The sequence below is a fragment of the Passer domesticus genome, chromosome 3, assembly GCF_036417665.1.
Source record: "Passer domesticus isolate bPasDom1 chromosome 3, bPasDom1.hap1, whole genome shotgun sequence".
Taxonomy (NCBI): Eukaryota; Metazoa; Chordata; class Aves; order Passeriformes; family Passeridae; genus Passer; species Passer domesticus.
In genome coordinates, this window is record NC_087476.1 from 104,306,999 (window position 1) to 104,332,789 (window position 25,791).

Consider the following 25,791-nt stretch of genomic DNA (forward strand, 5'->3'; position numbering starts at 1 on the left):
TGACTCAAACCATGAGCCACTTGGGTGCTTTTGCTGTGATGTGCATCATCACAGCCCAGGTGCAGAGGGGGCTACAGATGAGGTTTGAGCCAGATAAGGGACAAGGCTGATAAAAAGACCCTCTGGAAGTGGGGTAGCTGGGGAAGCACTGGGACATTCACACATAGGCCTGAAGGTGTTCATCCCTCAAGACAGAGCATAAAATCTGCTGTCATGTCTTAGAAGGTGTCATAAACCACAGAGACCCCCAAAGTGCCCTCAAACTAATTTCTGAGGCTTTCACCTGTCCTCTCTCTTTTTTCTTTTCTTTTTACATTTTCTTACATGTTATTTTTACGTGTCTGTATTGTTATATTTCTACAGATAGTAATCAAACCTACATACCTCCCATCCTTTGCAACCAAATTATTCTGAAAAAAACCTGGCATATATATATAAATATATATGTATGTTTATAAACACTGGTAATTTAGTGTCATTTCACTCTAATCCACCCCAAGGGATGTATTATTAACAAGAACTTCACTTACCCCACCTTCAGGGAATACAAAATGAAAACAGCTGTCAATGAACACACTGTGAAGATAGACAGTTCACTGGGAGAAGGGATTTGTAAGAAGTAGGATAACTAAAAGCCATGTATTTGATGCTTTAGTCTAGGATGTTAAACATATAAAGCATTAGGTTTTATCTTACAAACCTGAAATAAACCTTCAAACTTTAAGCCTTTCTTGTATTCTGACGCACAAATTCAACTCTTGGAGAAGTAATTACACTCACTATCTTGGATGATCTCTCTTCTGTAGACCTTGTAGCAGCTTGAGACAGGTTGTCGTGCCTGTATCTTGTATCAAATGCCAGACAGATCAAAAGTGAATGATGAAGGGCTCTAGCAATGCAAATATGGGATGTTTTTTACACACAGCCAAAGTGAATCCATTGCATGACTTCATTCCACTGAATACATACAATAGAAGTGTGAATTACCTTTGTAACCCTGGCTTGGACACGACAGGGATACACTGGTTTTGAACCATTCCCTCACCTTGGTAAAGCAATATAACATGTGAAACTAACTTGTAGAGGACATGAAGTTTAAACAGTACCTGGAAAACAACATATTAAATGGGTTTAATTGCATTTAGCCTTCAGTTTTTAAGAGAAAATGCACTGACAGATATTCCTTTGCTAATGGACTTTTCTTTTCCCCCCACTAATCAAGCATGATATACCCATCTTGCAGGTGCCTAGCTACAAGACTCCTCTCATCTAATTATTGGCACTTACATTTAATTCCTGTTTTTTTTTTTAATCTCTGACAGGATATGAATACAGCTTAATGTGAGATCTGATATGAAGACCATGCCTATAATTTCTTTACCAGATAGCTATTACAGGGCTATTTCATGCATCACAGCTACCATGGCTTCTAAAGTGTTATTTTGTTTCCACATCCATCTAAAGTTTGTAAGCAAATTAAACAGGGTGGTAACACAAATGGCTCATAATATTTCAGTGTTTCTTAGGTGCTGGCTGAAACTCCCCCACAAAAGCAGCTTCTTGAACAAAAATGGTATTTGATTAAGAATTTAAAACATTACCTTGTATACTCTACTGTCTGTAAAATGAAGATTCTTCAGTCAGGCTGCTGGAAAAGGGAATAATGCTTGCCTTGAAGCAGCTCTGATTCAGGTTTTATTTCCCACAGGTGTTCAGCTATTCTCCACCACCTGTCCAACCAATTCTAATGGCTCTGCTCTCTGCATCCACATTGATGGACAGCTTCATGGGAATTGTAGCAGCAGCTTGACTCATTTTACCAGAGCCTAGAACTGCTAACATACGGTCATCAGCCTTCTCATCAAGCAAGATGACAGCCCAAGAAGAGGTGGAGGTGGGATGAGAAAACAAAATCCAGAAACTAATTCAAACTGTGGAGCCTTGGATTTCTGCTCTAAGGCAGAATGTAACAGTCTGCAGCTGTGTTATTCTGCTCAAGTTGGTTACAAACATGAATACGTCCATATTGTCTGAAAAGAGCTGACAGAAAGGATAGTCTAGCAACCAGAACTTGCTTCTCCCTCTTCTTTTTCATGCCAGACACAAGCAGAGGAGTCAAGTCAAATAAATTTTATGGCTGCTTTGTACTCCCACACTGCTGGCACGTAGGCTGTTTGCACATACTGTGCATCAGGCACAAAAGGACTGAGGTCTGTCTCAGAGAATGATTTTGCCCCCTTTAACCTCTTGTAATGCTCTGAGAGAATAATAAACCAGCACAGTATTACATCAGGTGCCACATCAAAACCTGTCTGGTGACTTCTCTTGCCCTCCGCACTAATGAAATATAGTTTTGTCATGCTTTGGGATGCACTGGTTTGGTGGATGGTTGTGTTTTTTGTTTTTTTTTTTTTTATCTTCTGCTATCATCACTTACTTTCATAGGTATTTCTAAAAACTGTTTGGAGTTTACCAGGATAAAAAAATAATTCACCTTTGCCCACATTTCCTACTGTTTCCATGACAAAATTTAATTTCTTTGTGAAGCTTCTCTTAGATAAGAATTAGGCATTTATTTCCACCCTTGGCAAAAATTAAGGAATCATAAAACTACAAAGATTGGAAAAGACTTCTAAGATCACTGAGTCCAACCATTAACCCAGCACCATTGAGTTCACCACTGACACATGTCCCCAAGTGTCACATCCACGTGTCTGTTGAACACTTCCAGGGATGATGATTCCAGAAACATGATGATGATTCTGCCGAACAGCAGAGACCTTACATCTTAATCTACTACTTATACTTTTTACCACTAGAGCACAAATACATTTGGAAAAAATTTACTAACAGAATGATGGTTGCTACATTTCTTCCTTGCTCACATGCTATTTAAAATTCTAAACCAAACAAAAAATCCCCCCAAAAGCCTATCTACTGCTTAGTTAAAACTTAGTCAAAGACAAGATTCCAGCAAGCTAGAAGCAAGGTTTACCTACTCAAAAGACTACCCCAAGAAAAATTGCTGTGTTTTGCCTAAAACATTTGAAGGTTTCTTCTCCTTTCCAAATGTACATTCAAAGAGACTGGCAGAAGAATTAAAAATCCACCTGGCCTTAAAACAAATTGATAGGATGACTGCAGCTTTTCTATGTCTCTTCTCCCACTCCTTCTTAATCAAGCTTGGTGTTCCAACAAACTTAATCCAGGAGAAAGGACCAGCCTTCACCATGTCAAACTAAAGGTTACAGCATCAAATTATTTAAGAGTTAGTCCACTGTTCTTTAAATTTACTAGGTATTTGTGCCTGGTTTGAAGTAGTGTAAAGATAGAAACATTCAAACTACATTTGATTCCTTCCTATCAGAAGGTTTCTGAAAACCAGGAAAAAGGTAACTTCTTATGCTTTATGCAGTTTTTGGAGAAGCATGTCAGGAAGGAGAGGTAATGTATTGCACCATTCAAACAGACAAGTAAATCCCCATTAACTCACCCCTCCTCCTGAGGATCTGGAAGAGTCGAAGGCCAGCCTAGAAATTTGGCTTCCCAGTCAGTGCACTATGCTACAGCTCTGCCAGCACAGGGAACGAGTACAGTGGATAAATCATTTACTGCAAGCCTCTGGAAACCACAGGGGGAAAAAAAAAACAGGAAAAAAAAAAGAAAGAAAAAAATACATAAATAAAAATACATGCCATTCCATGAAATTACAGTCTCAAATGCCTCTTGTCTGCCAATCTGCCTAGATGTCATCACCTACACCACCCATTACGTTCTTGTCCATTCCAGACGTTCAAGGATTACTTCTTCCCCAAAAGAGACCGAGTTAATCTTCCTTCCAGGAGTAAAGAGCCCTACCTCCTCTCACGGATAGATTAAAGGGCATGAAGAGAAGTAGCATTTAATTTAGACCACAGGAAAGTTCAGATTCTGGAAAGCTTTAGACATATATGGGGTGACAACTTCCAGTTTCACCTTTGCAAAGTTCTTGCTTGCCCTTGGCTAGCTCCTCACCATTCATGTTCAGCACTGACCACTACCATTACTTGTAGAAGCAACTGCAGAGCACAGAACAAGGATAACAGAATTATATTGTCCTTTCCCCAAAAATAAAGTTAACTTTTAAAATTAAGTTCCACACAGATAACACAGCATTGAATAAGGTTGTCTGAAGAAGACTGTCCAGATTACTGTTTGCCACTGTATGCACTGAAACCTTCATGAAAACCAATCTGCAGAAGGAAACTAACCAGAAAGCATGTGTGTACTTCAAAACAGCACTATCTAAAGTGCAGAATTCTAGAAAAATTCAGCCTTCCCTTTAATATTTCCCTTCCCTGCACTTGTATCTCTCAATACAAGACAGGTAAGAAAATCAATTCCCCTCCTCCTCTGTGGATTTATAAGAGACCAAGCATTTTACTGAAAAAATTGGAAAGAAAACATGGGGGAAAATTTATCTGTCACATGCAAACAAACAAACTCAAGTATATGATAAAAAATACAGGAGAAAACCAAGAAGAAACTACAAAGGAGTTTTTTATAAATCAGGATTTACGCAATCTCTACTCATTGCCCAACTCCATTTTAAACTATCAAAGCATGTCAAACCTTGCTTGCTTTGGTTTTGACAGTCAATCAGCTATCTGATAAAAGTAGGGCAACAATACTAACAAAGACTTCCTATATTCAATGCAGTAACTGCTTATCATAAAACCAGCTCAAAGAGATTTTCTCAAAACTCTCTTCCCTTCTTAATTACCTTTTTTACTGTTGACTTGACCATTTATACTAGATTTCCAAATTCAACTTAGACAGTTCTTACATTTCTGCTATGAAAACACCGTAAGACTCTGAGAAACATTTCATACCTTCTTCACACACAGTCACGGCAAACAAAGAGAAATGGTGATTTTGCGTTCTCCAGAGGTCCATGTGCAGGTAGTGATTACAGAAATTCAAGCTCTTCTGGGGTCCCTCCCTGATGCCCCACCTCTGGTTTTACACAGGGTTCAGGACTTCAAACAGACTTCCACTGATGATGTTGACAGTAGTCCTTCCATTGACTTCAGCTGGGAATTAACTGGTTTTTATTGAGCAGGCTAACTGTTGAGTATCTTCATCCCCTACAGTTTCTCAATTTCATCAACTACTACAGGAGTCAGAAACTAATTGAAAGAAAACCACTTTTACTGAGTTAAGGAAAAAAAGAAAACCAAGAAGAAAGCCTTGTTCACCTCCATATGTTTATTTTTTAAACAATTTACAAATAAAAATGTTATATTTATCCAAGGAAACACATTTAATACTTTACTCTTTAACAAGCTATACAAATGAGAACCATCACACTCAATAGCTCAAGGACCATTCAGGGTAGGCATGCATGTGTCTGTATCACATGAAGCGAGTCCAATTCCTGACACCAGGGTTCTGATCTTCTACTTCTTCAGAGCTGGTCAGCTGCTAAATGATTTAACACAAATAGTTACTGGATCACAATAAAATGAAAGAAAGCCCATTTCAAATCATGTAAGTGACCTCAATATGTCTGGTCCAGGTGTCAGGCCACAGAGCCTTACCGATTAGTTTTCTTCTCCAAAAGCCAGGCGGGACAGATTTTCTCCCCTCGCTTAGTGATGTGGCATCCATACATGTGCTTATACAATACAGTGAAACACCTTAAGTACAGATGTAATACAACAGCAATTACAAAGCACAGAGACAGATAAACAGACAAACAAAATCAACTCTAAACACATTCTTGCATTTCAAACAACAAAAGTAAACAAACCCATGCATTACAGTTCAAAGAAATTTTCAGTTTAGGTCTTCTGCAAGTCTCCATTTCCTCAGTTCTAAATTGCTGTTCTTGAGCTTGTCTCAGCAGCTGGGCTACTCACGGTGCTACTGACACAAACTGGGTGAGCTGGAAATCACCCAGGAATGGTCAAAGAATAAAGCCCCCAAAATAAAGAAGACGCACGCATTATAAACGAGATTCCATTTTAATAGCAGAGTGTAGAAAAGAAATTGGCAACAAAATTCACATGAAAAAACATTTTACACAATTAATTATATACAGAATAAAGTATGTGACTGCCTTCTGATGACTTACGTTTCACTTTAGTCAAGTCCTACCACAGAATGCAAAATACACCCAAAAATCTCAGCTGGAACAAAAAGAAAAACAAACAAAAACCATATACATAATCCCAGCTCTGGCTCCTCAAATATTGGGACTGGCTGGGTTTACTTCAACCCATTGGGCTTTCTGCTATGTTTTCAGCAATTCCTGAATTCACCGTAGCTTCCAAACTACCGTCAGGAGCTTCTGTTTGCTCAGTCTTCTTGCTCTGGATGGTGCACATTCCCTTGCCTCCTGAGCCACCCACCTTCCCATGTGTTTCTTTGAGCCCAGGCATTAAAGTTTGCACGCACCCAGAAGCCTGACTTTCTGTGCTGCCTCTGTCACAACTTAGTGACAGCATTTCAACAGTGCCATCTTTGCTGTCCTTCACTTGCACACGTACCTCAGACGTGGGTGAAATGCCCTGCATTTCTAGAACTGGCATGACCACTTCTGTAGTGTCACTATTTGAGGTCTGTGATCCAGGCTGCAGCATAGGTTTCTGAGAAATCCGTGTGCAAATTTTATCTTCACAACTACCAGAAGTCAATGTAACAATATCACTAATCTCTGTTTCATTCACTGTTCTTTCAATGCCCAGTTTTTTAAGTTTACTAGACTCTAGCTTAATGGACGCAATAGTTTCTACTTTTGTGACTTCTTCTGTATTTTCCTTTAAAAGTCCTTCTGAAAGGATGCTGAAACATTCATGTTTTACCTTGTTGTCTCCCAAACTGAAATCAGTGCTTTTCAACTCAAGCTCTGCTTTCTGGGAGGGAATCTTGATGTGTTTCACATCCTCTGATGGTCTCTTGAAAAGAAAATTATCTAATCTTGCATCAGACCCAGTGTGTCCTAATGACTTTTTTTCATTTTCAGCTGCTAATTCCAGATTGGATCTGAGTTCAGCAATGTTTGAGCAGGTACTGACTAACCGTTCAACTCCCTGCTTCTGGGTTTGGTTATCTAACACTATATGGCCTGAAGGTTTAGGTTGAACTTTTTCTTGAGTTTCTAATAGAGTACTTTTAGTTTCTGTCTGTCCCTCTATCAATTCTGAAGCATCAACCTCATCAGAACCAGAATGAGTTGTGACTATCTGTTCTTTTCCATTACTAGTTCTAGAATTGCCCCAGAGCAAGTCTGGACTATCAGTTTCTGAGTGAGTTCTACAGTTATCATTTACATTTACCAAATGGGAATTTCCCAAACTTTTAATTTTGTTCTGTGTCTCAGGTAACAAAGTCTTTGCATGTAGGCTATGCTTAGGCTTTACTGCTTTTATTTCCCAGTTTTTTGTCTCTGTCTCCAAGGTACCAGGAATATTTGTGTTTGTAACTGGAGTTTTATTTCCATCTTCCTGTCCAACCTTCTCTTGGACCTCAGTTTTCTGTAGATCACAGAATTCCAGACTGCCTGCCTGCTCTCCACCTCCTGTATCAACACGCCCAATTTTTGCAGGCATCTGGATACCAGAAACAGGGTTTTTTTCTGGTAATTCTGTGACTGAAATTTCTGACAGGGGAGACTGAAGTGATTTCTTGTTCATTTCAGCCTGATTTTCAACAGGAACCAAACTCCCTGTCACTTGATTATTGCACTGTGAGGAATCCACATTCTCAGAATCCTCCTTCAACGAGGATGAGCTACTATTTGTTCTGTGATTTGCAGATAAATCTGCAGGTTTTGTCAAGTTAGGGTTTTCTCCATTTGGAAGCGCAGAACTTGCAAGCTTGCTGTCAGCTGAACCCTTTCCACCACTACTGTAGAAAATATCATAGAGATCTTTAGCATTGGCTGTGGCCAAGCAAGAATTTCGTTTCTCTATCTTTTTTGCTTGTTCACTGAAAGTAGTTGAAGGTGGTGGTGGTCTCACAGGCGTTGCCAACATTGTCTGTTCACTTTCAGACACACCTGGAGCTACTTCATCTGCAGGGATGACAGCTGCTGGCTGGACTGCTGGGGGAGGATGAGGTGGAGGAGGTTTCTCTGCAGTCTGAGAAGACTCATTTTTCTCTGCTGCTTTCAAATCCTCTTCTGAGCCTTTTAAAATTACTTCTTCTCCTCCAAAAGCTTTTGATATGATATCCGGAGGCAGTAGAAGATCTGCATTTGTTTCTTTTACCACTGGCAGTGGTTTGGTGGTAGTTCCAGAGGATTTTATGGATAAAAAGGTGTTCAGAGGTGGTGGTTTACTAACTGTTGCAGTAGTAGACTTCCTGAAAATCATGGTGGGGACTGGTAGATTGGGGAGAATTTTTGTTGGTGTCGGAGTGGAAACAACTGGTATCCATGGGCTCGTGTGTGGAATAACAGTTTTCCCAGACAGCTTGATTTCAATGGGCTTGATATGGGATTTCACGGGCTGACATTTGTTCTCCTCTTTGTTTCCTTCTGTATTCTCTTCCTTTGGAATAGCTCCTGGAGTTTTATCCTCTCTCTCAGTCTTTTTCCAGCTGAATTTCCCAAAGGAGGTCTGGCTTGGTGATTCCTTTTTCAATTCCTCTTTCTTTTCTTCTTTTTTCTCCTCTGTCTTCTCTTCCTTCTTTAGCTTTACTGTGATACCCATTTTTCGCCCAGAAGAATCCATTTTGCCTTGAGTTTCATTATTCCCTTCTCCTGACTCTGGGATGCTCTTTACTTCCTCCTTCTTTATTATTTTTGGGGTTTTCTCATCCTTCTCTTCCTTCTGTTTCTCAACCAGTTTCCGTTTCAGCTCATTTTGCCGCCGGCGCTCTGTTTCCAGAACTACAGCCAATCCAGCCTGACGGTCCAGATTTCTCCTCTCTTCATAGAGTGGGTTTTCATCTATGTGTTTCTGTGGAAATAATCAGCAACATTTTAGCCACCATTTTTCATTTCCATGAAAAATAAATAAATAAATGCAGCTCTCTGACAGTTTTGACTTGCTCAGTAAGTGCCATCTCAATGCTAAGAGAACAGGGAACTTCTTCCTGCCAAGAAACTGAGGTACTATAAACTGCTTGCAGCAGTGCTGTCACTTTCAGCTTCATGCAGATAAAATATCTCTATGTACTGGTGTAGTGGGAAGTTACACTTATTTAGTTCAGTAGAATGTAGTGAAGATAACTTAATACATGTATTCCAAGGAGTTAAATGTCATTCTTCAGGCAAGGAAGACTGAACAAGCAGAAGCTAAGGTAGGGAATGTCTCTTTCCTAGTACATCAGTTACCAACCTTATACTTCTCATTGTGGGGATGACTTTTCACATGCTGCTCTGCTGAGATCTGATCTCCAAAAAATTCATGACAGAGCTGGCAATAATATCCAGTGATGGGAATCAGAAACTCAGAGCCTGAAAAGGCCAAAGAAAATTATCAGAGAAACAAAACCTAATACATGCCAAGCTCTTAACAAAGTTGGTCAAAGAACAACAGCAAAACTTCCAGTAATGTTCTTTTTGGAACAGTAAATGCTGCTCTCCTTGCAGTTACATAGGAACCACCACTACCAGGAACAAACATGCAAAGTGAAGAAGTTTATTACTATGGTTCAAGATTAAAGTGCTCTTCATGGTATTAAGGTAATTGAGTATTCAAGTAGGTTAACATTTCCTACAGCCTTGATCTATTTTCCATCTTTCTGGTATAGTCTGCTCAAATACTAAATATCTAGCTTATTAAACAGAACACAATTATTTTTGTTGAAGTTCAGCAAGACTGCATCCTTGTGTCACAGAACCTGCAACAGTTATCTAAGACACAGCAGATTTTTCTTTAGTGGGCACTACAAGAAATATGTAACAGATTAATAAAATGAGTTGATCACTGGCAGGCCTTTTAGACATTCATATTTTAAATCCTATATTAAATTTCAGCTCAGTTACAGTTCCTTCTATATGTCTGTCTCAGATTCTCTGTATCTGCACTATAACAAGTACTCATCAGTCAATTTTCAGGGAGACCTCTGCTAAAAATGTACTGAATGGAAAAGTCTACTACAAGACTGTGTGGAATACTGCGCAAGATCTACCCAAATACTGCCAACTATTGTGGTCATGCTCTGAATTCTAATATATTGGCAAAAATTACTTCAGAACTACACCGAAAGACAACTGGTAATCAAAATAAAAAACTAATCTCTAAAAAGAGAAGAAACCACACTTTTCTACAGTCCTGCTTCAAGACCTTTTATACAAAAACAGTCAAGAAACTAAATAATTTGCCTTTTTCCTAATAATACAGTATCTATATGTGCTCCTACACCAAGGCAAAGTTTTAAAAATTCCTTTCTCTGAACAAGTGGGACAAAGTGCTGGAGGGCAAAGAGGGATGATAGCCGAGTTAATAAAAATTAACATACCTTTGGCAGGAACCGTTATCTTATCAATGCGTTTTATGGACTCTTGTTTGGTCTCGCTCTGGGTCTTCGAAGCCCAAGGTCTGTTGTAAGGATCCAGGGTCTATTTGCACAGTGACAGAGGTATATAGGCTCATATATTACACTAGCAAGGCAAGTACACTTGTCTTTTTCCTTTTTAATATCCTTTTAGAACACTGAACATTAAAATCAACGTGCAAATATTTACAACAACTTATTTTCCTCTCTTTTCCCTCCCACTTTGCAATTTACAATGACAAAATAACCTGTGAAAAGTGTAAAATGTAAATGACTGCAAAGAATAGGTAAACATGTGAAACACAAGTGACAAACCTGAGCAAACTGAACACAGACCCCATTTACACTATTTGGAATACACCAGTAGCTGTACAACTGCTCAAGTCCAATGTTAGGGGAAAATAATTTGCTAAGTTACTTCTTGGGTTCGTTATTACTTCAGGTTCTCTTGTAAAATGTAGTCCTGTGATGTATGTTTTAGTGTTAATATTCAGAGCAATATGAAATGCACTTAGTGAAGGAAGCCTGCAACATACCTGTCTGTGTTTCTTATTATGCATGTGTGTGAAAAAGTCAAACATGGTCCCGCAGATGGTATTGCAGTCTTTGCACCAGTGGTTCCCTGCATCATAATATTCATAAATATTGGCCAACTGGAAAGGATGTTTGGAGGACTGTGAAGAGGATTCTGCTGGCTTCGGGCTTCTACCTCTCGATTTTTCATTAGGAGTTTTTGATTCCTAAATTGAACAGAAGGAAACACTTCTCTAAGACAAGGCAGGACAGACAAAATGCTCTAGAATTCAGAACCTGCCTCCAGAAGAAGCCATACACACAAAAAAAATATATCACCTGCTTTTCAGCGCCCAGGTTAATTCCACTGTTTCAGAGAGCTGGTATTGCCGACTAAGATGCTGCGTGGCTGCAGTGAAGAGTTTCCAATAAGGGTCCCAGATGTAATGGCTGGATGGTTGTAGGTAATCAAGGAACCAAATGAGCAAATTCCCTTGGCATGCACCCTTTCCCACTTTATTGGTTTCACATAACAGTTCAAATTTACCATACTAGCCAAACAGTGCCCAGAAGACCTCAAATAGTTCCCCTAGAGGCATTCAGAAATTACTGTAAAAGTAGTTTGGATGAAAGCAGAATGGAAAAGGAAGAAAAATCAGGTGACTAAAAGTATTTAACTCCATCAGTTTTATCAGATTATTTGAGTGTTCCTAAATTCTCCAGAAAACTTATTGTTTAATAATAAAAGAAATATGGTGTTTTGTTAATTACCTAAGTATACAGGGTGAAGGATCTTGTGATTTAAACATGTGATATTTGCACTTACATTGATCTGTACAGAAAGACGCCATATATTGATATACAGACATTTCAGGACTCTATCCAAAATTAATACTAAATTAAACTTGTAGCAAAACAAATATTATCTGAAATATACCATGAATGAGCCCTCGTAATTTAGATTACAATAGTACTAGATGTATTTTGAGTTCTGAGTTATGTTTTCAATGGCATAAAGTCCATCATATTACCATTTTTCACGGCACTTTGGAAAGAACAGCATGTTAATTTAGCAGACTCGAGTTGGTTGCATGATTTCCAAGTTATTCACTACGAGCACTGAACAAATTTATTCAAGCAGATTCAAAATTGTCAAATAACATCTGCCTTACGTTAAATTCCTTAACACCACCCCCCACAACATGCACATGTAAATCAAAGAATGAAGAGACAGCCAGGCCACTATGCACCCCACAGATATCCATATCCCAATATAATCTAGTTCTTGGTAGCAGAATAAGAAGTGACCCCAGGAATATTTGCACGTATTCTGTCAGCAAGAACATAGCAGACATTCTCTTGAACAATGAGATCAGCTTATGATCTGCAGGATGTGCATGGAAGGATGTTCACAATGTCACACAAGCATCAATGTTTATGTTATTTATAGACATACATCTATAAAAATACTATCTCAATCAAAACTTTAAAAAGACAATGCTTCTCAGAGAGACAGGTGACAGCCCACTCTTAACTCCAGTTTGTGCATTACCCCAGCTCAAAGATGCCTTTATAATTTGCTACTATTTAGAGCCCAGACAGGGTGATCTGCCTGTTTAGCACAGCAACACTGGCTTCACCTCTGCACTGACTGTGTAACTACAACACACAGACACAGGATCAGCAGCAAGGGACTACAAGGTGCCTTGCAAATAAGCAGAAAGGCAAAGGCTTTTGCCCTCAGGTTGGCAGAGTCAACCAATGTCAGTGTTGAAAGGCCAGCACCATCTTTCTTTTCATGAGAAAAAGTTAATCAGAACTACAATGTGAAGGCTGTGTCCTATGTGCCTACACATGTATGAAAATATTAAATGTTCCTGTCCAGAACTCACAATTTTCCATGTTAAAATAAGGAACTATGAAAAGGAAATCAAGTCATTACAGGTTTGGACAACACAGACAATGCAAATTAAAATAATGAGAAATATATTCACATGTGCCATATCTCAAGAAAAGAAAACAATATACCTTAATGCAATGTAGGACTTAACATTTTTGTCTACTTCAGTTTTATGAAGTGGTGACTGAAGCAAACGATTTGTTAAAGTAAGTGAACAGTAAACTTCAGAAATGTTTCAAGAAACAACAAAAAAAAACCAAAAGCAAGTCTATAAATTAAAGTTACCTAATGAGTTCTCAGACCACAATAAAGCATAAGGAAAATTTTACAGGATAAACAGATTTGAGTGGCTTTGGAGGAAATCCAGAATCACAAAATGTGTAAGGTTGGAAGGGACCACAGTGGGTCATGTGGTCCAACCTCCGTGCTCAAGCAGGGTTATCCCAGAGCACATGGCACAGGATTGTGTCCAGATGGTACTGGAATATCTCCAGTGAGGAAGACTCCACAACCTCTCTGGGCAATATGTTCCAGTGCTCAGTCACCCACACAGTGAAGAAGTTGTTCCTCACATTCAGCTGGAACTTCCTGTGCATCAGTTTCTGCCCATTGCCTCTTGTCCTATTGCTCAGCACCACTGAGAAGAACCTGGCTCCATGCTCTTGACATCCTCCCTTCAGATAAATTGATGAAGTGCCATTTCAGTTTTCCTTATACCTCTTACCCTACTAATATTTTCCTCTCTGCAAAAAATATATATGCTAAGATCGACACAAAATTAATCTACAATTTCCCATTAGCTATTTCTGTTACATATTTGAATAAACATCTGAAAAGCAGGATAATTGATTTCCTGAATACAAGCATAACCTTTCAGATGGTAGTATCCATCCTACTTTCAAAGTAAAATGATCTTCTGCAATGCAGTAAGCCTGTGCTGGTACATCCAGCCCAGAGCAGTACAGACCACACCAGAGAGACCATACTGATGCATAGTGACATTTCTGAAGAGAGAATATCTGTACATAAAAACATCTTATGGTGACCATCATCTTTAAGTCTTGTGATTTACTATCATTACCTAGTGAGAACACCGACATGCTCCCAACTTTCAGAGAGCTTTGCTGCTATAAACACTCCTATAAACATGGTCTGAAAGGCCATGACAGAAATTTTGTGGAGAAAAAAAAAGTCTGTCCTCCTGGCATGGTATTGAGACCAAACAGCTATACACAGTCATGATACTGTTCAATCCAACCAACACCTCAGCAATACCAAAATAAAAACAGTAAGTGGTGCTGAACTGCACAAAACCTGAGGGGCATTATATATACACTGATGCATTGACTATCACCTGCATGCACCATCGAAGTCAGTGTATGACATGTGGTAACAAATGACATCAAATGATCCTTTAGTAAATGTCTGGGACCAGCTGTCTGCCCAGTGCCCTCTTCTCTTATTAAAATTATTAGCACACAAACTTTTAGACTTTACCTTGTTGGAGGAAGATGTTTTCTCTACGCCTTTTGCATTTTCTGACTTGCTGTTCTTTTCCGAGGAATCTTTAGTTTCCACAGATGGTTTCCGGGGTTTTTCAAATATGTTAATCCCCAGGATTTGTGCTACTTTGTCAAGCTCAGACTGCTTCTTGTCAGCTGCATCAGATTCTTTATGCAGCTCCGCAATCTCCTTCATAATATTCTCTTGCAGTCTGTTCACCTCAACCAACAAGGGGTCTTTGTGTCCGTCCTTCTCACGACGTTTTTTCCTCAACATCTCACCTGAGCCAATCAAGGAAGCAGAAGAGTCAGAAATGCAACAGGAAAACTGACTTTAGATCTGTACAATAATTCCAGCAACAAGTAAAATACTAATACAAAATATTATGGGTAAATCTTCACTGTAAAGATGAAATTGACTCTCAGGTACAGCATCACTAAATCTGCATGATGTGCCTCCATAAGGATTACCATAACACACACCCTAAGAGAGGAACCACAATCCTCCAGAGCATCAATTTATAATCACTATTTCCCTGTGTGACAAAACAAGCAAAAGTTAAATTGCCTATTCTAACCTGAAAGTATCATTTTCCAAAGGTGAGGGAATTAAGTATTTACTTGGACCGAACAAGTTTTAAAGACACAAAAAATTAGCTCTCTTGAGAGAGGACTTTTCCATCTCCAGATAAGTTTCATGAAAAATTGAAAGGCACAATAACATCTTCAGTCACTATTTCTCACTTCTTCTAAAGAAGCACTAAAATGCATAAAGTACAATTCCTTTAGCTTATCAAGCCAAGAAGATGCAAGAGCAACTGTCTGCTCAAATTTTGATGTAATTGATCTTAATATAGTAACTAGGTCACTGCTTTTTCAAGAGTTGTGCATTGCCAGGAGTATGAAAATACATTATGGACTATTCTTATTTTGGTTCTCCTCCTCCTGTTAGATACCAGGACTTGTGACACATCCCAAGGGGGAAGGAAAAAGCAGGGGCAGGGAGGGTGGTAATGCACTTTACCTTGCTGTTTACGAAGCCTGTCCAATTCAGTCTTGAGATAGTAAAGCTTCTTCTGCCGTGCTTCTCGATCCGTCTTCAGTTTTTCTCTCTCTTCTATCACCTAAATAAATTGGAAGGTGTCTGGATTTTCTTCTCTTCCCAAGTTAAACAGTCTTGCAAGAATAACAGGAAGACCTCAGCTTTCCAGACACAGAACACTGCTCGCTATTCCCAAAATGTTCTTGAGTATTTTAACACAATAAATACACCTCTCCCTCTGTATGTGAAAGTAACTGTATTGTGTGGTCATGCTTCAACCCAGTTTGTGGGCAATTTTTTTTTTTGCTTTTGGGCAGTGTATTCCTCTAACTGCCCTGTTTGTTGCAGCACTTCCCAATGCCCTTAGGCTCAGCTGACTATCTTCTACAGGGCTAATCAAGATCAATGACAAGTAGCTGAAACTCAAAACTCATGCAGAATCTCTACAGCTAGCCTGCTCCATCAGCCCACACAGCCCTTCACCTTGCCATCTGCTTTGACTCTGGCTCATTTTAGCTGTTAGGTTTTGCTTCAATCTGACATAAAACATCAGGATGAAATTTGTTTCTTGTTCAATAAGGTAAAAACAGTGGCATGAGGAGCTCACAAATCCTTTTTTCACTGGTTTTCATTGATTCTCATAGAAGGAAACAAAGCAATATGGTAAAATGAAACCTGGAAAGTTCTTTCAGTTTCTTTTCCAGCTTCATTTTTCAACACAAATCTCAATTTTGTTACCTTCACAAGGCTCTTAAAGCTTACTACAGACTCCTCCCTTAACAAGTCATCTTGACTTCCCTAGACAATAATTTCTACGACAGCAATGCCAATGTTGGCAGGATCCCTGAATCCTTCCTGAAGTAGTTCTATCAACACAGTTAAGCTACATCTTAAACAACATAATAAGTTTTTTTATTATTATTTTGGCTTTGTATGCTTTTTTTTATCATCAAAGCACCATTCTCTCCTTCTGAGCTTTCTGCAGCATGGGGGCGTCAAGTGGAACATCCAAATTTTTATATTCCAAACCATCCCAGCAAAATACCAGTGGACTAAGCCCTAGAAAAAGATTTCTGTAGTGCAGACAAAGCCTTAGAAGTTCTACCAAGATGCACAGATGAGCTACCAAGGTATGTCAGGGCAGGAGAAAAGCACACACCTTTAGCCAAGAGAGCTCTTCCAAACATATTAAATTTCATTAAGAATAAAATTTCAGCTGTTTCAGCTGAAGAAATTATTTTTCCTGCAAGAAGTGGAAGCTCACTTATTTGGTGACATAGCACTTCATACAAGTGAAGAAAAGGCTCTTATAATAAAAGATGATATTGCAGCCTCAATACCTAAAGGAGGTTTGAAAGAAAAATGGGTACAGATATTTTACCAAGGTCTGTAAATCACAGGAAAAGTGGCAACAGTTTCAAACTAAAAGAGGGTAGATTTTAAACTAGATATAAAGGAAGCATTTCTTTACAATGTGGATGGTGAGGCATGGAAACAGATTGTCCATAGAGACTGTGGACTCTCCAGCCCTGAAGTCTTCAAGGCTAGGTTGGATGGGGCTCTGAGCAATCTGGTCTAGTGGAATGTGTCCCTGCCTATGGCAGTGGGGCTGGAACGAGATGATTTTTAATTGTCCCCCCATACCCATATAATTCTATGCCCTTATTTTCACAACAAAGACCAAGTGGACACCAGTCTGAAAACTCAAACAACTTTTGGGAATCAACCAGTTCTTTGACAATTATGTAACTACAGTTTCCTATTTTAAAATACATTCTTCCCCACTACTCTCTAATTATTGTACAGACCAAGATAATTAGAAAAGAAAAACACTAACATGTATTGCCTGAACTGGTGTCAGAGCCTCCAAGTAGTTTCCCATAAATTCTTCTTATTTTGTGATTTTTGTAAGAGAATTAATACAAATGTAGAGAGAAGATTGTATGTGATGGTGAATGATGATATCCTTTAGTATGTATTTAAGAATGTCTAAGACAGGTATAACCATGGTATTTTGCACAATATAGCATGTCCAGATGAAGCCTCCTGTGTTTCAGTGACCTCTTGTTCTGCCACTGGACATCAGTAAGAAAATCCATTTAATTTTCTTTACACTGTCCCTTCAGATTTTAACATATCCCCAGATATCTTCAGGTATTTCAATACCTAACTCTCAGCAGAATAAAGCCAGGCTGTGGCCACCATGTGTTTTCTCTGTAAGATTTCGGCTGGATCAAAGAAATTCAACTTTGTTTTTGATTTCATCTGTTCTGCCACAGCCAGTGGCATACAACTTTGGGAGATTTAAAATGCATTTTTTACAAGTGTCAGGGAATAATACAGACAAATGCTTAGAAATCTTTAACAGAAGTAAACTAGGTCAAACTATTTTTAAACTGGAGCAACTCAGAAAAAGAAAGATGCACCTGAAGAGAAAAAGCTTCCACACCACCAATCATGCAATCCAACACATTCTGAAGTATCAGAATACCTCACATACCTTCTGCTTTTGAGCTGCCCGATTTTTTTCATCCGACATCCTTTCTGAGGTATTTTTCAGAGGGTGTGATGACAGACGAAGGGGTGTTTTGGAATGAGAAGGAGTGGTAGGGACTTGAACAAGCACAGAACCATCTCTTTTTACATCAGGAACATCCTTTCCCAGAGAGACTGTCTCAATCACCCGGAGATTGGGACGAGTGGGGTTTGCTGACATGGCCATGGTAAGAAGACCATGAGCTTCTGGTAGCGTAGGATTAGGCTGCTGGGCAGGGGAGTACATGGGCCACCCAGAGGCTGCATATGCCATATAGTGCCCATATGCATCATATCCTGGAGGAGCCATTGTGGGAGAGGCATAGTTTTGGGGCATTTGAGCAGCAGTGTAGTGGGAATAGCTGGGAATTTGGTACTGGGAAACAGAAGTAGGTGTAGGTGGCAAACTAGCAGGGGTTGGTGGAATTGCAGGAATGAGAGAGACAGAAGGAAGACACTGTTCAGGTGCAGGTAGAGCTATCTCCTGTCCCACCAGCTTGTCCATAGCATAGTCTGGTTTCTGAAGAGAGGCTGCATCTTTGGGCTGCTGGAAAGAGCCCGGGGGTGACGCTGAGCGCTGCTGGCCGGACTCAGGAGAGCGGGTGTCACTGCGGCTGCGGCGCAGCTCCCAGGCGTCCAGTCGGCGAGTGTCGGCAGAGCGGCGCTCCGGAGAACGAGACGCCAGCTTTTTGCCGTGAAGGCGCTCCTGGGTACGAACGGCCAGTTTTCCAATTTCAGCAACACCAATGTCAAGTCCAATGGTTTTGAGTAAGTCGTGGATCTTTGCATACTCTGCGTTTGGCTCTTCTAAAGGATCCATCTTGACAGCTGGAGCAGGAGAAGGAGGTGGGCTCATTTTCTGTATTATTATCTCATTGCCACAACTTACCGGGGGCTTCTCTATGGGGAGAGATTCAGTTTTGGTCTCTTCATCCTCATCACCATAAAGAAATTTCTCTTCGTCCTCAATGTCAGGAAAGCTACGCCTCCTCTTCTCCTGAGCACTGACAGAATCAGCCATCATGCCCAGAATTCGGGAGAAACCACTGCCATCCTGACTGGCCCTCTCATGAGGCAGCAGGAAGTCAGTATGGCGATCAGTGGGCTCTGCCTTGGGTTCTACTTTTTCTTTGTGACTTAAGAAGCTTCCAAAGTTCTCTTCAAACACCAAATTGTCTTTGGGAGGCCCAGAGAGTGGGTTCCACTCACACAAACCTTCATGCAACTCCTTGTCTGAAGCCTCCACAAGAGAGCCTTTGTTAAACCGTTTGAGAAAGTTTTCCACTTCAGAAGCAAAAGGAGCTATGTTGTTGGTCTGGGGCAAAGAAGACTGACTAGAAAGAAGAGGAAGATCCTTGCTGGGGGCTGGACTGCTTGAAAAGCTCTCGGGCTGAAAGAGAGAAGATACTATTTACTTCTAAGGTACTATGCACCTCACAGAACAACAGAACGTGTTCATTTCTCCTAGAGTTCACAGCTGAATAAAAGTGTTAGAAGAGACAATATGCAGTTGAAAGAGAACACAAAAGATTACAAACCAAGTTGCCTGATGATCCTGGAATGCCATGTCCAACAATGAATGCTTATCTCAGAGAATAACCAAAATCACAATAATATTTCACAAACTTTTTGCAAGCGTAAGAACTGAAACTTTTAAATTGAAATCCTGTTATATCATTTTGGATATGCTTTGAGTTTAGTCATAGTCACATAGGATTTCAATACCTTAAGTCAGATAAAAACTACTACACTGGGGTTAGTCTCAGTCACTTCTTCAGATAGTCATAATTAATGCCATATTAAATAGCATTTCCAGCAATAGGTAGGGAATGGGATGCTCAGTATCTGAGCACTCCTGAGATAAATATGTCACTGTCAAACCAACACTGATCAGTAAAACAGGCAAATCAAAGCGATGTGTTAAACACAAAAAGCCAGTTTATCACAGTAGTCACAGCCACTTATCTGTCCATTGCTCTAATTTTGAGAATCAATTGGTATAGGTTTGGTACAAATTAAGTAGGGCTGATCCCAGCCTATAGTTCAAAGGGAAAAATAAGGAAATCTAAAAGTTGTTTTCAAACAGAGGTACTGAAGATGCATTAGGCAGTTCTCTAAGTCTATAAAGAAACAAGAAAGATACACTGTGACAGGGGAAGAGCTTCAATCAATATCCTAACTGCCTGTGGTACTATGAGAGCCAGCTTTTCTTTGAAAGCTGGCCCAGATCTCTGCCTCATGGGTTGAATTTCCACAAACACATTTTATTCTAAGACTATATTTATTTATTTATTCATTTATTTATAGGTGTGTGTGTGAATATATATATATAGGTGTATATATATATGATTCCTGCTTAAATGCCATAACCATTTAAAGTTTCTAATGGATTTCAAACTTATACCACCTTGCAGAAAGATACCTGTCCTCTTAAGGAAAGGGAAACAAAGATTTGGCTTTCCTGTTCTGGAAATCAAACTTAATATTCTGTATCATGAAGTAACTGTTTTGAGAAGTAGAAGCATGTAGACAGATACACAGAGACCAAACCTGAACAGCAGACTCTACTTCCATCTCTACTCGTTTCTTCAAAATAGATTTTTTGGGCATGGGTGGGATTTCTTCAGGCCTGTATGTGTACCGAGGCTCAGGAGTCTGTAATGTGTTAGTCAAGCCAGGGATCGTGTAGCCACTGCCTGAAATATCATGATTCAAGTTTCGACTGCGCTCTTCTTCTTCTCTTTTCCTCCTTGCACGGTCAAGCTCTCGGAATTCTTCATTCAGGTATGATGGGCTCAGGCTTCTGCTACGGCTGCGGCTTCGCCTGCGGTAGTTTCGTGTTCCTGATGAGAAACCCTGATGCTCTCCACTCACACCATGCATCTTCTCATCCTTTTCATACCGCGGACGCTTTATTTCTCGTCCCCTCTCCTCCGGCCTCAGTGGGTAGGGGGATCTCCTGAGTTTGTCGCCATCCCTGTCGGCTCGAGGCAGCTCCTCCCGACGGCCATAGTGTGGACTGTACTCTGGCCGGTGCAGGACGTCTCGGCTGCGGTAGTCCTCGTCATGCCTCGGAAGGAAGGGACTCGACGGCTGATCCTCATGAGCTGGGTACCTCTCAAGGCCGCGAGGACACGTGAGGCCTTTAGTGAATATTGGACCGTCAGCCACATCATCCCTGTGTGAGAGAAACACGTAAGCACTTGAATCAGATTAAACAAAGTCTTACTCCTACTCAAGGGTAAGAAATTTCCAAACCAGTTTCAAAATAACATCTCCCTTACTAAACAGAACCAACATTTTATGTACTTAAAATGCAGGGTGGAGAGGGAGAATTATTTGTAATGGTACTGTACATCCTGTCCTAGGAAGTTACCTGCAAATGCAGTGACATGAACAATTCAACTCATACTGAGGAATTAGAGCCTTGAAAAATGGATAGGATGGATTTGTTTCTGTGAATGTGAGAGACTACATGTTTTAAAAACCCCTTACTATCATATTTCAGACCACAATCCCTTTCCTTGCCTCTCCCAGTAAGATGCCGAGGTCAGATTTCCTATGAATTATTCCAAGTTTCACACTGGCAAATGCAACCAGATCCTCTTTTTACCTTCAGCCGTTGACAAAGACCACAAATTCTACCAACATTTTCTTTTGCAACAGATATGCAGACAGCACTGTCACTAATCACATGAACCCCGTAACTAAAAAGAAGCTCAGTTTCTGTATAAACCAAGGTGATTTAAGTGTAATGGTATAGTTCTTCTGTGCCAGCCCCTGCATTATTACACATAGTGGATGTGCAACTATCACAACATCAGAATAACCAGCTTCTTCTCTTGGAGTATCTACTTTTGGACCAATTCCTACAGACACCTACAAATAGGGGTACTGTTTTGACTAAGGCCTTTTTCCTGATACCTAAAAACTTTTCTGGGACTTTTCTTTAGATAAGGCAGAAACAAACCAAACCACTTTAAAAGCTACCAGCTGCTGGTTTCACTCATTGATATTTCAAAATCTAGCAAGATCATCCAAGAAAGAAAATGTGCTCCCTAAGTGACATCAATGAGACAGAAGACTCTTTCATGAGAGAATCAATTTGAAATAAACTATGTATAATGGCCTGAATCCACAAAAATCACCTCCTCCTACTCTATAAGGTCCCTCCATAGATTTGAGAAGGGACAAATCAAGTCATGCCAGAAGACAGCTTCAAAAAAATCTGCAAATAAATTACAGCCCCAGTTATTCACAACAGACTAAAGAATAACAGAGATGCACAGACTAGGTCTTTTTCCTGGTTATTTTAATAGTTTACACATGCATATTTAAGAACAAAACCAAAAAACTTCACTTTACCTTGCATCATTGCAAAGAATTTACTAGATACTTTATTGGTCCAATACATCTTATAAAACAAATCTGGAATGTACCTGTACCCTTTGTATTACATGGTATCTTTCCAGTTTTCAGCAAACTACACATATCCACCTCCTCCAAAAGCACAAAAATATCTACAAATAGCTAAATTAAATTTCATAAACAAATGTTGTTTTCACAGCCTACATAAAGGTATGTCTATTCCCAGTGGCACATTTTCTGAGAGCCTGATAAACCTGTACAAGCTGCATGGACACATCTGATGGAGCAACACCTGTGTTTAACCATACACCTTCAGCTGATTTTTGTGCAAATAAAATTATTTAGATGCATGTCTGGCAGCTGTCACCTACAATTCAAACTGACTGCAGTAACAAAGCACAGGAATTTTTAATCACACTTTGGAAAGAAAGGAACAGCAAATCTACTAAAACTAGCAAGACATTCCAAATACATTTTGAAAGATAAAATACAAATTTAAAACCTGAAAATTAAATACAGCTGTGGGAAAAATGATTACTTGCCTTACAGGATTCTTTGAAACATGTTTTCTGTGCATACAGTCCTACAGAGTTACATCCCTCTTAATTTTTGCATGCTCTCAGCCAGTGATGTCCACTCCCAGCTACTGCAACCTCAAGAGAGGATACAAGTGGTATCCCATTGGTATTGTGACCATCCCAATTCCTTCACCAATAAAGAACCCAAGAATCACTGGAATTTGCAGTTTCAGAGATGGAAAACAGACCACAGGCTACACACACATGATGCCTCAGAGACCTACAACTAGTGTAAGGTAATTTACTTTTTAGCATGTTTATTCATATACACAGAAATAGAAATAAAGAGTGGTATTCTGCTGCCAGCAATCAACAGGACTCCACTTTAACACACAGTCTTTGAACAGGGAGTCAGATGAGCTGTTCATATTCTAGCCAACTGTTACTCTTGATATCATGCCAAAAAACACTATTTCAGAGCACAGCTCAATGCAGACCAAGTCTCTGCAGTGATTTGGTCTATCTTTTGTATTAACCTCAGATGAAAGAACTGGTGGGATGCTCTCTATAGCTTGTGCCAGCTCAGACAGTAGTAGAATGTCTTAAAAATACTGAGAGCCTAACAGATGGAAGACAGGGAGAGAGAAAAAGATTTTATTTTTCACTTTGACAGACTGAGATTCTGGAAGACAAAATAACACTTATTGGTCCAAGCAGGAGACTGAAGCTGCTTAGGTGACCTTGAAGACACAGAGCAGCAGCATTCAGTGTGCCTATTTAGACATGTGCAGGAGACCAGCTGCCCTAGAAACACGGGGCAAGTTCTTACAGATGTTTTAGGACAGACCTCCATGGGAATACATACCCTAAGAAAGTCTCCTCGAGTATCTTGAAAATCCACTGCTGCAAGAGACTCTGAAAGCCTCCCTGATTTCCCTTCTTTGGTATTTTATTTCCTTTATAGACTAATGAACCTCTCTACCATCCCAAGGCCCTACAAACTACAGAGAATAATGTGTCAAAGTGATTGCTTGAAATATAATAGTAGAGTAATAGTAATAATAGTAGAGTAGTTAGCAAAAATAGCTGAGAATAACTAAATTCAGAATTATTTGCTCCAATTACTTCAAAATTTGAAAAGACATCTTCAGGAAACACTTTTTTCTTTTGCCTTTTTTTTAATTAGAATGAGAACATATCACATGAAAAATAAAAATGTGAGCAGTAACAATAAAGACCATTTTACAGCCCAGTGAGAGACATAAAGTCTGCATCCCGGTATCAGGGCAGCCTCTCAGAGAAAGGAAAAAATACATGATGAAAAATATTTGATAAACAATGTCCTTAATCAAAAACCATATGTCTTTTGAAAACAAATAAAATGGTTAGCAGTGTGGAAACTTAGAATTCAGAAATAGTACCTAGATGATTTAGGAAAAGCTAACAGGTGACTTGGTCGTCACATATTTTAAGCTTCTGAACAATGGGCATCACTCAGAAAAGTGCAGCCAGCACAGATTAGACAAAAAAAAAGCAAATGTAACAAGACAAAGTTCTTGCATACTTACACTACAAATACAAGGAAGTCACTTAAAGATTAAAGTCTACATGGTCTCACTTTATCTTCTTCTAACTCATCTGTCACTTTTAAACCTTCTCTGGAGTCTATTCTTACCATTCTGTTTCACATCTATGGGTTCTGTAATAGAGAAGTCAACTTTTGTGATTTAAATAAATCACTCTTACATTAAATAAACTGCGCTATACTTGATGTTACTTCTAACCATGCATCAGGACCACAGAACAGGTTAAATCTAAAATCTCACCTGAGAACATGAAGCAATGGGACCAACACCACCATCCCCTGTCCTCAAATGCTCCTAATTTGCCAGATAAGTGCCAGTTCCCAACATATCACTTCCTTTTCCTTCCAACCATTGTACTCTCCCTGAGCATACACACTCAAACTGCACAGGGGATTTACAAATCAAACACTGATGCCAGGAGAACTGAGGTAAAGGCATAAAAGTGACAGTACCAAAAACCAAACTCTCATTTGGTTTTCTGCACCTGCTGAAACTTAACTTTACACCTGAGAAAGACAGGAAATTAATTTCTTCTTCTCACTTCCCTCTCTTTTTTTTTTTTAAACAGTTGATGATATTTGCATCAAAAATGGAAGTGGTAATGGTTTTTCCTGTGCTGGATGTTTATCTCTGACCTAAAAGTGCAACTGTATGCTCTGGGGCACAAGCTATGCCATCTTTAATTTGCAATTCAAGACAAAGAGAATTATTTGCAGTTTTCCAATTTTCTTTCTTTCGCCAGATTATACTGGTTCTCCTACTGAAGGCAAAGAGTTCCTAATTGTATCTACTAATATTTACACTTCACTGTTCACAGCAGTGAAGTATTTTAACACAAAATAATTCTCTCCATTAACGCTTTCTCTCAAATTTCAGTCAAGGGATCCTAAGAATTCTAACATTTCCTTTATAATGTATGAGACTGTCTGACTATATTCTTCTTCAATGTTTTTAAAGTCAAAATAATAATATCTTTCAAGGTGCTTTAGAGTTTCTTTCCAGACTAGTCTCAAAAATCAGGAAAGTAGACAATTTCTCCCAGTAAGTGAGGAAGTTGAAGCTTTACACTATCCTTATCCTAAACAACCTTCCTTTCAGTAAGGACGAGGTAGGTTCATAAGAAACAGAAGGTGACTGGAGCAGTGAAATGTCAAATAAAGTCTCTCCATGTGACATCCCACCCTTAAGGGGAAGGAAGTACCCAAGGGATTGACATCACACTCCCTCCTGCAATATATGATGTGCACGCTTAGTTTATATGGGATTTAGAAGCAGCTGACAAAAATTAGAGAAGATGTCTCTGCCTGTGTAACTCTAAACAGAGACTTTCATTCAGGAA

General features: G+C 39.5%; 1 protein-coding gene and 1 long non-coding RNA gene across 3 annotated transcripts in view; one reads left to right on the top strand and one right to left on the bottom strand.

Moving 5' to 3' along the window:
* Positions 1-2,389: 2,389 nt before the first annotated feature.
* ZNF318 (zinc finger protein 318) overlaps positions 2,390-25,791 on the bottom strand; it is a 29,377-nt gene continuing 5,975 nt past the window's right edge. The window contains exons 3-10 of one of the 2 annotated variants that reach the window (XM_064414833.1): positions 20,531-21,158; positions 17,946-19,370; positions 15,428-15,527; positions 14,399-14,685; positions 11,025-11,228; positions 10,453-10,552; positions 9,327-9,445; positions 2,390-8,945 (exon numbers count right to left, since the gene is read on the bottom strand). In XM_064414833.1, the coding sequence (XP_064270903.1) occupies positions 6,255-8,945; positions 9,327-9,445; positions 10,453-10,552; positions 11,025-11,228; positions 14,399-14,685; positions 15,428-15,527; positions 17,946-19,370; positions 20,531-21,158 (5,554 nt within the window). In that variant the 3' untranslated portion in view covers positions 2,390-6,254. The remainder of the gene's footprint in view (positions 8,946-9,326; positions 9,446-10,452; positions 10,553-11,024; positions 11,229-14,398; positions 14,686-15,427; positions 15,528-17,945; positions 19,371-20,530; positions 21,159-25,791) is intronic. The other variant, XM_064414834.1, reaches the window with a different exon arrangement.
* LOC135297356 (uncharacterized) lies at positions 19,270-25,571 on the top strand. Its single transcript, XR_010359373.1, has 4 exons — positions 19,270-19,402; positions 20,765-21,175; positions 22,972-23,162; positions 25,021-25,571. It is a non-coding gene; the product is annotated as an uncharacterized LOC135297356 (long non-coding RNA).